Here is a 12,507-nt window from a genome sequence, read left to right as displayed (position 1 = left end):
CGGGCGGGGGCGTGGCCGCGGGCGGGCGTGTCCCGTGCGGGCGCGCGCTGTCCGGGCAGCGATGGCGGACGATGGGCCGGGGCGGCTCAGGACTGAGGAGGGCCGGGCGGGCGGCGCGGCCGTGGCGGGCGGCGAGATGCTGCTGAGCGTGGGGCTGCTGGCCCTGGCGCTGCTGGCGGCCTACCGGCTGTACCTGCGCTGGGGAGCGCGGAACGGGCCGGGGGGCGCGGCCCGGCAGGGCGAGGCCGCCGCGCTGCCGCGCATGAAGCGCCGGGATTTCTCCCTGGAGCAGCTGCGCGAGTTCGACGGCGCTCGCAACCCTCGCATCCTCCTGGCTGTTAACGGCAAAGTCTTCGACGTGACCAAAGGCAGCAAGTTCTACGGGCCCGGTGAGACGGCGGGGGGATGGGGGCAGTCCCGGCCTGGGACCCGCCGGCGGTGTTACACTGGTGATGCTCAGCGGGTCTGGGTTCTCCTCAGGCAGCCGTCATTTTCCCAGATGCCTTGATTTGGATGTGCCGTGGTTAATTCTATTTTTTTTTTTTTTCCCTTCTGTCTCTTCTAGTAGGTTTCCCAAGTGCAGCTGAGCAGTGCTTTCTTCGTTCTAGCGCTTACGGCTCAGGAGAGGAACCCAAGCAGCTGGTTATTTATTTAGGTGTAAATGCCATGTTGAGTGTGACTTTTAGTCAGGATAAAGATAGGCAAGGAGAGCTCTGGGATGAATATGTTGCTACTGTTGGGAAGAGTGCAGAAATCAAGCCAATCTTGTAAACAGACAGACAGCCAACACTCCTCTTCGGAGAGGAAATGTGTATTCGAAGGTTCAGAAAAACAGGCTTCAGAGAAATGTTCTGGTTTTGTATTCACCTTGTACACTGTGAAACTGCAGCACACTTTCTCGTGATAAACAGCATTCTTAATAATGAGGTGGGTAAACTTACTGGTGAGCACTGTGTTCACGACTGATGCCAAAGGAAATGAGACTTATGACTGCTGATAATTTTCTTCTTTAAACAATGGTGGTTTGGGAAACTTGCTCTAATCAAACTGTGCAGGAGTTTTCATAATAACCGTGGCAATCTTCCTTGTGAGAGCGGTGGAGGAGAGAGAGGATATTTCCCACTCCCCCAGGAAATAGTTCAAGTTAAGTAATAATTTATTATTATTTAATAATTGAGGTTACAAAAAGAAAAATACAAAGCTGGCATGTTACAAGCCTTTGGTTCTTGGCGGGGAAGGGACAGGCAGTTCTGTGGTTGAACTGGGCTAGAATTTTGTAACTACTTTATGCTCCAAGTTTGTGATACCAGTTGCAAAAAGTGAACCTGCTGTAATTGAATTGAAATGCTTTTTTTGGCTGGGTACTGTAAAAGTTCATGGTGGAATCCAAAGTACCTTGCCATGTTTTATGTTGTTTATTAACCACTAAAGCTGAGAAAATGCAGCCTGGTGAGCTGCAGCTTTCATGACACTTAATCAGGCTAGTTCTTTTGTCTCTCTTATTTAGGGGTTTTTAAACTGAGACCTGTGTGCTGACATAAAATGCAGCATGACACTTGAAACACCCCTAAGCTGGCAGAGTGCTCTGTGAAATAATACTGAACCCTGATCTGAACATTGACTTTTTCCCTTTTGTGTATCAAACTTCAGTTAATTGTTAGGCTCTCCTCTCCAGATACCATCAGTGGTTCACACTGTCAACCTTTGGAGGCCTGTTATTGTGAGGAAGCTAAAACTTAATGTTCTAGTATATCAGTCTGCTTTTTGATAACTGGTAGCTGCTGGTTTCCTTAAAAGCAGTGCTTCTAGCTCTTCATCAAGAGGGACAAAGGCTTTTTTATTTTTTTGTCCCTGTCGTGAAAGATTGCCTTTTTCTAACAGGAGTGACATCGTTTTCGTCTGTCAGATCTGTAACTTGGGATGTTGCATGTAAAGCTCAACCATATGCATCATCAGCTGTGCGTTCTCTGCGAAACATGATGATTTCTGAATCCTGCTGATGTGGTTTCCCTCTTTGAATACATATCAGGGAATTTTTTTCTTGCAGCTGTTTAGTGGCTGAAAAGAAGAACACTAGTAGATAGTTTGCAGCCTTAAAAACCTGAGAAGAGTTCAAGTGGAAAAGTCTCCTACAGCTGGTTGAGATCTTTTCAGAAAGGCTTCAGCCAGAGTGTCCAGATGTCCACAGGAGTACTCACGGAAATTTTATGTCTCATAGCTGGAATGTGGCAAGGGAAGTGCAAAGCATACCAACAAAGCATGGCCAAATTTTAACAGAAGAAAGAGCTGAGGCTTTGGCTTTGCTGATATTTCAGGCTCTGACTGTGAGCCTTTAGTAGATTGTTGAGGTACTGATGTGAAGAGAGAGTGCTTCAGCTTTGAGTGCAGTGGAAAGCAGTGGCTGAGGGCTCACTGTCAGACTTCAGCAAGTCTGCAGGCCTGGGTTAATGTTGAATGACTTGGCTGCCTCAGGTGGCTTCTCATGTCTTCATAGTAAGGTCTGGTTTTCCTCCTTCAGTGTAGTTTGGATGCCAAGGTGTTCCTCTTTTTTCTACTTATAGCAGAAAGTTAAAACACACAAAATTGTCATCTAGTCCAGATTTTTGTCCAACAGTTGAGATTCCATTAAAGTTTCCACCAAACTTCTGATTTTATTTAGAGGTCTCCTGGTTTTAAGTTTCCATTCAGCAACACCTGTTATACTTTGGTCCATTTCATTGAAGAGCCCTTTACATACATACAGTATTTTTAAATAATGACATAGCGGAAGCCATACTTTCAAACAGCCATGACTGAAAACTTCGTTTTCTTGAACATTTAATCCAAATGTTTCCCAGTGGTTTTTTTTTGTTGTTTGTTTTTTTTTTTGTTGTTGTTTTTTGGGTTTTTTTTTTTGTTTTTTTGTTTTTGTTATGCTGTCTTTAAGCCTTCTACAGTTTATCTCATTGGTATCCTGTTAGTCTCTGGTATCTCTTAATGTATTTTAGCTAAGAGTAAAAAAAGGCTACACTGCACATATAACAGTCTGTGCCTCCAAAAACCACTTTGCTTACATTGAACTCTGAATTTAAAACTTTACTTTCCAAGTTATTTTCCAAAATGCTGCTCTCTCCTGCAAATACAGCATTTGTTTCAAGGCTTCGCTTAGGTGTATTAAATTCCACCTCTGCTTGTGCACAGATGAATAAGTGACCTAGAATGCTTTGACTGATTATCAAATCTAATTAATTGCCTTTCCCTTTATCATCCCAACTCCAAAAGAAATAAAGTAAACAATTAGTGGTACACTATTAAAAATATCTCATAAGCAGACAGTCAGAGAACCTCTGTTGGGATGATTTCCCATCTGTAATCACATCTCATGACTTAGGGTTTAGTCATTAATACTTTCTGTGTGTGCTGTGTTGGTTTCATATCTTACAATGAGAGACAGTCTTTTACTTTTCATTTCTTATAACATGAAACTTTGTGTGTTTGTTTGCATTGAGGTTTCTGGTTGTGTATTTGTCAGTAGAAGAGCATTGTAAGAGTTAGTGTACTTTATGTCAGCAAATCTTAATATTTAGCAGTTAAATTTGCATGCCAAGGTAATGCCATAAACAGGTTTTGATTAGCTTAGTAAATACTTTGTGCATTTATGAAAAATACGCATCTTTGAGCATGACAAAGCAAGATTATGTGCAACCCTGAGTATGCAACTATTCACGTCACATCTATTTCTTAATGTTTCATGATCTTAAAAAAATCAATTTCCTGACTTTCCTTCACTGCAGTATGTTGTCACTGTCAACTCATCTCTCATTCCACTTGTCTTTCACGATGTCATGAAGATCTCTGATTTTCCAAGAAGAATAGATTAGATAGTAGTACTTCCTTCCACAAAAAATATTCCATCATAGTTCATTTTCCATGAAGGGAAAACTGCCTTTATTTCATTGTAATAAACAGCCGTCATTTTTTCCAGTAATTTGTATAAAAATAATCTGATGCTGTTGACTTTCTTTGGAAGTCAGTGCCATAAATTTCACAGTGTCTCTGTTGACCACATGGCAGTGGTGCTTTTCCATACATCCTTTCCAAGGGTATGGTTAGAGTGAAGTGTTGCAGGAGGGACTTTACATATGTTGTATTTGGAGAATACTGTTAAGGGTAGCCTTATCTTAAGAACACAACAGGCTGAGGGGTTACAGATAAGTACAGAGGATAGGACTGGGGGAAAGAAGTGTTTTCTGTCAAGTGAGAAAGTCTTCTCAGTCGTTCTGATGTTTGTCACCTCTTTGGTTGTCTATGTAGTGGAAGTGTCTCTCACCCTGGGATTCAGCTTTTCAGAGGAATAGCTTTTCTGGACAGAGAAGTGGAGTTCCAGCTAAAAGCAATAAAACTAAAAGGTGTATACACAATATTGGTGAGCGATTGTTTCCATACTTCTGGTCAAAAGGCCTTTGCTACCAGGGTGGTTCTGAGCCTCCAGGCCATGTTCATGGAGAGCAGTAAAGTGGTTTTGTGCAGGAAGATCAGCACTCTGTCTCCTCCTCTGCTTCTGCTCTGTGTGTCTGTCAGCTCTCTCTTTCTTGTTTTTTAAATTTCTTTTTCCCTTTTTCACAACCTCAGTATATCTCTTAAAATTGAACAACTGTGTGTTTCATAAGAGGTCTGTACAAATTCCTGGCTCCTATTTAAACCAATCATGTTCCAGTCACAGAATTTATTATGCTGGAAAAAACCTCTGAAGTCATTGAGTCACTTGATATTTGAGGGGCCTGATCAAGCAGGTGTGCTCAAAGCAAGATAATACGAAATGTGATAGTGACATCACATGAATTGTTAGTTAGTTAATATGAATTGTTACTGACATGTAGATGTTAAGTCCAATACACAGCAGCATTGCCCTCACTGAATGAAAAAACCTGGCCAGCTTTGCTTGTCTTATTAGGAAATAAACTGGTGGTTAGAGCATTTCTCACTGAACCAAGATGTTGAATCTAGGTCCTGCTCAAGAATGCAGCTGTCTTCTAGAAAGCTCCTGACTGCTAGCCTGTGGGCTCTCTTACCAGTGCTTGTTGTCTGCCCCTTTAGTAGAAATTGGGTCATTCATTGATTCTTGCACTTATTTTTATTTTTTTTTTCACAGAGTTAAAAAGCAAGTAAGCAAAAGAGTGAGGCTCTCTGACCTTGTGCCTGAGGAGTCAGTTTTAGACCCCTGTTTCTGGGCAGTTCCATCATGGCACGTAGACTTCACATCTGTAGAGTTCCCATTTAGCATGTGGATTGATCTCCTAAGAACACATACTTTCCATGCAAGTTGTAACTTAAAATTGACCCACATCTTCCCTTTCATGTAAATCTGGAGCAGTAAAGTTAAAATTATGTCACCTTGAATTCCCAGTGATAAATGTTATTAGAAACCTTCTGCTTTCAAGCTGCATCTGCAAATGGCTTAGTCTAACTTTCAGCTTTTTCATTCTCTCATGAAAGATGCAACACTGAGCAAACACATGTCAGGATTCTGACAGAAAATTTGAAACAGCCAGTGAATGTTTCACTTTAGAGTGGAAAAAGTAAGCAAAGTGGTAGAATAGTGTAGTTGTTAATAATTTTGTAGCCTGTCTCTCTTTGCCCTAACTCACATTAAAGGGAAGATTAGTCCTTATTCTTGTCTGCAGATAAACAAGTGTTGTCCATGAGTATCTAAACTTCATACAAAACTGGGGTTTATTTCCAGTAGCTGTATGGAGCCCACAGATGCACATTTGGTGATTGCTTTGAAGTGCTTTTTGACTAGTTGAAGAAACCAAAGCTGCTGGTTTAAAACTGAACCTTGTTAACCTGTGTGACTTCTGTAGAGAGATCACATGGGCCTTGTGAAAACGACCACAATTCTTAGCTCACCTATCACTTCATTAGCTATAAAGTTCACACGTGGCTATCTGTGGTGTATTCCCGTGCTGCCCCTTGGAGCCATCCAAAGTTCAGTGTACAACGTTGCTGGTGTTGGAGCAATAGTCTGGGATGTTCCATAAAGCTGCTACCAAACTGACATGGTCAGGGAGCCTTTTGGCAACCAGGAATATACTCTGAAGGTAGATCCAGCATAGGTTTTGCTGGGGGAGCTGTTGGCCAAACTGGCTGAAAATTGAAATATGTGCTGTTCCAAGATCCAGTTTACCCTGTTTTGGAGGAAGTGACTAGAAGCAGTGCTTCCAAATAAAAACTTCATGGTTCAAAATTTTTAATATGTTGCTTTAAGTTGAATAGATTTTTTTCCTTGTCTGCAAAGAGAAATTAAATCTTCATTAGAGAACCAAACCAGCGCTAGGAGATGCAGAAATCTTGAATGTATTTTTATTGTCTGAAGAGACTTTGACTTTAACAATTCTCAGGGTACCCAGTTTATTGTGAATAATGACAAATGTCAGGCTGAACAGGATGTCAAATTCATTAAGGCTGCTAAATTCTTGACTGGATTCTGAAAGGAAGTGAAGCTCTGCAGGTGGTGGGTAGCAATGTTTTGCATGTGTTGTAGCTTAGAGAAGGGTGTACTTTATACAAGGTGGAGTTGTAAGGTGGATGAGGACTTTATACAGGGGAAATGCAGTGTATGAACGTGGAGGTACAGATGTGGAGATAGGCAGGCAAATATGTGGGCTTGATAACTGGTCTCAGGACTAAAATAAACAAAGGCTCTGGAACAGAGGTCTTTAAATGTGAAAGCTGTGATGGGAATAAAAGCATTCTTCAAGGAGCAGCTTTCCTTTATGGAAGACTAGTACCTCCATATAACCAAGTAACATGTAGCAGATGTGTTTTAATTGGTTTTTACACTTCCCTGACTCTTGTTGTTGTACTATCCCAAATAGGAGTGGGAGGAGAATTTTTTAAAGATATATTTGACTGTGAAATGGCTAATTTGGGGACACAGCAAAACAAACCAAAAAAAACCCACTGAAATTTTGTGTGATCTGGTCCCAGAAAGTTGCTTTGGTTTACGTACCTGTGCTACAAGCCACTGTTCCTGCCCTCTCTTCAGCGTGTCTGTCATGTCATGCTGCAATCAATTATTTACAGCAGAATCCAGGCTAGATAGGTGGGCAGACAAAAGGAAAGGAAAGAAGGACTGTGGGTAGGGCCTGCAGAATAAATTGCAGCAGGCCATGAAAGAACTCCGTGGGAGTGTGTCTAGGATTGCACTGATGTCTCCACCTCAGTCATGTTCCTGAAAGATATTTTCTCCCTGGGATTTTATGTTCTGGCACCTTCCTGGAGACTTCCCCCAGTGCAGTGAAATCTGATATGCAAAATAGCTTTTTCAGACTGTTGCACCAGTTTTTTGTGTAGAAGTGAGTGATAGACTAGGGGTTAGAGCAGAACCCCAGACCTGTATGTTTTGTATTAATATAAAATACTGTAGTTAAACTCTGTGTAAAGAACCTAAATGGAAGCTTTAAATCTTGAAGTAGATCTTGCTCATACTGAGATTGGTGAACTTCTGCTTTAGGAACCAAGGTGAAGCCAAGCTTGCACCATTTGCTAATAATCACAATTCAATATTTACCTTTTAGTATAGGATTAAAGAATAGAACACATTTCTAAGTTAATTTGCAGAGCTGGAATTTAAAATGCTGTCTGCTGAGTCCAAAGGTTGGTTTTTACAAGTTAGCATTCCACTGAGTGCTTGGACATGGCTTGATGAGTCCTCTGTGACTTCTGAATACTTCTGTAATAAACATTCTGGAATCTTAAAGTTCAAATTCAGTTTTAGGAAAGAATAAAACCTTGGTATAATAGCATGTGAGATTAGATACTTGCAGAAATTTTGCATCCATTAATCTTAATGCAAGCTGATGTATTCTGAAAATTTTCATGCTTTCAATTAAGTGTGTTACTGAGATTTAAGAATGTTCAGTGCTTGATACAGATAAATATAATTCTCTTTTTAATGTAAATAATTGGAATCAAGCTGGTGGACCAAGAGGTGACATCTCAGCTGGTGCTGTGAAATTCCATAAACCACTAAATGCAGGGTAGAAGGGAAGGGCAGCAGGGTGCTACTCTCTGGTTAGCCAGAGTTTGGAAAACACCTTGTGCCAGTAGTAGGATTTACAGATGTATTTGTTTGAAACACTTCAGAGAAAGGAAAAAATGGGGACAGAATACTGTTAGTGGGGTCACTACGTAACAATTTCTAATTGCCTTTAAGGATTTACTAATTGTGGTGTTTCTAAGTGCTGTTTATAGCTCCCATGTTCTTCATTTAGAACATCAAAAACTTGATCATTTGAATGAGCAATCATTGAGTTTTGCTTGAAGCAGGACTTTTTGTTTGGAGAAACTGTTGTGTTGCAGATGATGGTCATTGCTGCCTTTTAGCCTGTCCTGTGGAAGTGACTGAGCATGCAGAGTGCATTGGTACAGGATTGATTTCAGTCTCTAAATCCTGCTTTTCAAATAAATACCTAATTGAGGATGCAAATAGGAAAGGTAGCCCTCTTGACTTCGTTTCCCTGAAGTACTGTACCTGTAGTCCCTGATTCCTGAGATAGTTCTCATGAATGCTGTTCTTGGAGCTAAATACCTGAAAGGATGAGCACAGAGATGCTGTTCATCATTATGGTCAGACTGGTACAGTGCAAACTTCCAGCTGATAGTTCATTCTCTAATACCTACTCCTTGTGAAATTGTACTTTGAAATCAGTTGGTTGATTTCCAGAGAGAGGAGGGAATTGTCTTTGGCATGCAGGACAACCTTCTGTTCTCAGGTTTGACTCTAACCAGTTTACAATGCCAAGCACTCTGGGGTGGAGAGACAACACCAGTTCTGGTGAGGACATCGCTTCTTCTGATCCATATGGTGCTCGGGTTCCCTGCTTCAGGAATTGTCCCTGCTGCATTCAGCCTGTGTCCCAGCCCTGGAGTCACTGCCCAGCAGGAGCAGATAGGTGTGGTGGCTGCAGCAAGCAGCCTGGGAGGAACCAGCCTTTCAGAATGATTCCCCATGGTTCATCCTACTGCAGAAGAGGTCTGAGGCGCTCCAGCAGGCAGTAGAGGGAGTGAAGGACAGTGTGTTGCCACTTGATTGTGTTCATTCTTGCCCATGGGTGCTGCCTTTTCTTCAGTCTGATGGCCACTGTTGAGAGGTAAGCCAGAGAAGGGTTCTGGCCTGTTCACCACCACGTGGAGAGCACTCTGTAGCAAGCCTTGGGTGTCTCTGGTGCTAGGCTGCTGCAGTTAATGCAGAAAAATTTTAAGTCGTATTTTTTTGGGTTTTTTTGTATTGGTTTGGGGGTTTTTAATTCATCTGAATTTAAGGTATTTGGTTTTAGATCAAGAAAATCTAAGATGACAATATGTCTAAAGTTCTTTCAGTTAAGTACCCTGCAAATTGTTGGTTTATAAACCATCCGTTTCTCTCGGTAATAATATTTATTTCACAGTCATTGCTCAAAATTCTATTGGGATATTTTTGCTGCTTTGCATTGGTCAAAAAGCACAGAGGAAGCAGTTGCTTTATATTCCTAATGTTACAATTTGTGCTGGTTTCCAGAGCATTACAGGCTAGGGGTATAGGGAATCTGCTTTCCAGAAGAAATGAGGTGATTTCCTCAGAAGTAAGAAATGTCACAAAAGATATAGAAAGTTCTTGTGATTCTGTAAGTGAAGTGAAATCATTAATTAGCCCTCTTAAGTTCTATTTATTTATAATAATGGATTTCTAATTAAGATGTCTATGCAGTTTGCTTCTGTTCATATCTGACTTGTAAATATTCAATGTGTTGCTTAATAGAAGTGTATTTCTTTTGAATTCCAGCCTCTGGTCCCTTTGGAATTTGCATCAACTGGCTTGCATCAACTGACAGGGATTTTTCCAGATATCCCTTCAAAGCTATTTTCCTGGTTCTGCTTCTCTCAGCAGACTTTATCTCCTAGTGATATTAAAGATTGAATTGCAGTGCTGTTGAATGTCAAACAGCCATGGCATTGAAACTGCTGCTGTTCCCATCACTGCAGAAATTTAATGTATGGCTTTGGCAGACTACATAAAGAACTGAGCTTTGGTTACCATAAACAAAGACGTGAAGGTATCAATTTTGTCTTTTTGTTTTCAGAGGGTCCATATGGAATATTTGCTGGCAGAGATGCCTCCAGGGGACTAGCAACTTTCTGTCTAGATAAAGATGCACTCAGAGATGAATATGATGACCTATCGGACTTAAATGCTGTACAGATGGAAAGTGTAAGAGAGTGGGAAATGCAATTTAAAGGTAAATTCTGAAATTATCAGCTTAAGGAAATGCTTTTAATAAAAATGACTGATTTGGGCTTGGGGAAGCTTTTAAAGAGGTGTTGACAGTAATATTATCACAGAATATGCTGAGTCGGAAGGGACCCCTAAGGATCATCGATTTTAACTCTTAGCTCTGCACAGAACCATCCCCAAAAATCCCACTCTGTGCCTGAGAGCATTGCCCAGACACTGCTTGAAATCTGTCAGGCTGGTGCTGTGACCCTGGAGAGCCTATGCCAGTGCCCAGCCACTCTCTGGGTGAAGAACCTTTTTCTGATACCCAACCTAACACACCCCTGACACAACCTGGGGGTCACCACAGCAAAGTGTCTGCCCCTCCTTGTCCCCTCATAAGGGAGGTGTAGACTGCAGCGAGGTCCCCTCTAATGTGTGCGCAGTGAAACTTAAGACCAGACCAGGGATTTCAGGCCTTTCTTCCACAGAGTCTTTCACTATATGTCACTATAGCTTTTATAAACTTTTATACAAGAAAACTGTTCTGTTAGCTGTTTGGCACAGAATTTCATTTCTCCCAAATCTCATCTGCTTAGCTGGTGGAACTCCTGCTTGAGGTTGTTGGCTTTGGATGCCATGGAATTATCTTTAGGACTAAGAGTTGTTTTAACGTAAAGGGTTGAATGAGTTTGTCTTGAAATAATTTCTGACAAATAAGGAATTATGCCTCTGGAGGGAGGGGGAATAATTTTTCACACTAATTGAAATCAAAACAGGCTGCAGGATTGAAGAGCATTGGTTTTTAGTCCTTGGGTGATAAATCTTGCCTGATCAGCTGGAGGAGAATGGAAACAAAGTACTCACAGTTAGAGAAAATAATGGTAGAAAGATTGCTTTGGGAGGCTGAGCTTGCTGCTAAATTACCATCAGTTTCAGTGACTGAGATTTAGAACTGTAGTGTGTCGGAGAAAAAAGTGAATTTGCAGTGGTATGGGCTAGCAAGCAAATGCAGCTGTATTTAATTGTAATGGAATCATAAATCTCTTTCAGAAAAATATGACTACGTAGGTAGACTCCTAAAACCAGGGGAAGAACCATCAGAATACACAGATGAGGAAGATACCAAGGATCACACTAAACAGGAATGAACTTTGTAAACAACCAAAGTCAGGGGCCTTCGGAACTGCAACCTCTTATTCCCCATCACAGAATGTCCTGCATCTTTGGGTACAGTTCATCTGCTGCGAAAAAACATTCAACAGGTTTTGTACAAGGAAAATAATATACTCACAAATGAAGATTTGAATACTAGACATTCTTTGTGCTGCCAAATTTTTTGTTGCAGTTTATTTGTAATGTCTGGTTAGGCTTCGTTAGTGAAGAGGGGCCAGGGATTTAAAGGCAAAAATGCTATTCCTTTTTATCAGTAAGCTGAAGCCTTCAACTAGTGTACCTTACAAGCTCTCTAAAAGATGTGAGTCTTCAAGCTCAGAGGAAGGTTTGAATCTTGTTTCGTGTGTGTCTTCTCCTTCAGCATTAAAAGAAAGATGTACTCATCCACATCAGCATCAGTAGGTGAGACTACTGAAGCCGGTGTTAAAAATGTGAATTACCAGTTTTGTTTTGTGTGTGGGCGTTAGCAGCCCGGCAGAATCCTTCAGTTCTCTAAGAGAAGTCCACGTAGATTAGGATGGGGATAAAATTCATCCTTTTCTCAAAAGGATTGGGTAAAAAAAGTTTCTTCTACAACAACTATTATCTGAAGCCTGCCTCTCCCCCTTTTTCCCATCCTCTAAATCAAATCAAATATTAATTGTGCCTTATTTCGCTTACATAGACTTGAATTGTTTTAAGGGACAGCCCCCAAATTGCGGTTTCATAGTCACTACAAGCAGCAGTGAGACTGAATTGGAATGTTCTGTTGACTGGAAAACCTTGATGTCATTCTGTGTATAGAATGTAAAAGAGGAGCACTCAGTGTTACTGCCATATGTTAATACTACATATACTTAAATTAGCATTGTGATGGCCAAATGCATACTCCCATGCTTCTTTTTAAGGAATTACAAACACACAAAAAAAGTCTCCCTTCCTCCTCTTCCAGAAGCTGCCTAACTTTTGGGAGCATAGCCTTCACACCCCCGTAGAGTGAAGGGGCGTTGCGCGCGTGTGTCTGTGTGTGTGTCTGTCTGAATGCAAGACTTGGGAGGGATTATTTCTGCAGATATTGTAAATACGAGTACCATTTTAATAAAGCATGTACAATACCA

The 12,507-nt window shown here is 41.2% G+C and overlaps 1 protein-coding gene across 1 annotated transcript; it reads left to right on the top strand.

Annotated features, from left to right (window-relative positions):
* Positions 1–14: 14 nt before the first annotated feature.
* PGRMC2 (progesterone receptor membrane component 2) lies at positions 15–12,507 on the top strand. The gene is made up of 3 exons (XM_041482306.1): positions 15–389; positions 10,104–10,259; positions 11,288–12,507. The coding sequence occupies exons 1-3, from the start codon at positions 62–64 to the stop codon at positions 11,383–11,385; spliced, it is 582 nt and encodes a 193-aa protein (XP_041338240.1). The 5' UTR covers positions 15–61; the 3' UTR covers positions 11,386–12,507.

Source organism: Pyrgilauda ruficollis, unplaced genomic scaffold (assembly GCF_017590135.1).
Source record: "Pyrgilauda ruficollis isolate IOZ18807 unplaced genomic scaffold, ASM1759013v1 scaffold58, whole genome shotgun sequence".
NCBI classification, from domain to species: Eukaryota; Metazoa; Chordata; class Aves; order Passeriformes; family Passeridae; genus Pyrgilauda; species Pyrgilauda ruficollis.
Note: the sequence above shows the minus strand (reverse complement) of the source record. Positions and strands in the feature narration are given on the sequence as shown.

What these genes read in the sequence shown, in the direction of transcription:
- PGRMC2 (XM_041482306.1), top strand. Translation starts at nt 62, where the DNA reads ATGGCGGACGATGGGCCGGGGCGGCTCAGGACTGAGGAGGGCCGGGCG. An exon ending in CAGCAAGTTCTACGGGCCCG is followed by an intron (nt 390 to 10,103) that starts GTGAGACGGCGG and finishes TTTTGTTTTCAG; the next exon opens with AGGGTCCATATGGAATATTT. An exon ending in GTGGGAAATGCAATTTAAAG is followed by an intron (nt 10,260 to 11,287) that starts GTAAATTCTGAA and finishes AATCTCTTTCAG; the next exon opens with AAAAATATGACTACGTAGGT.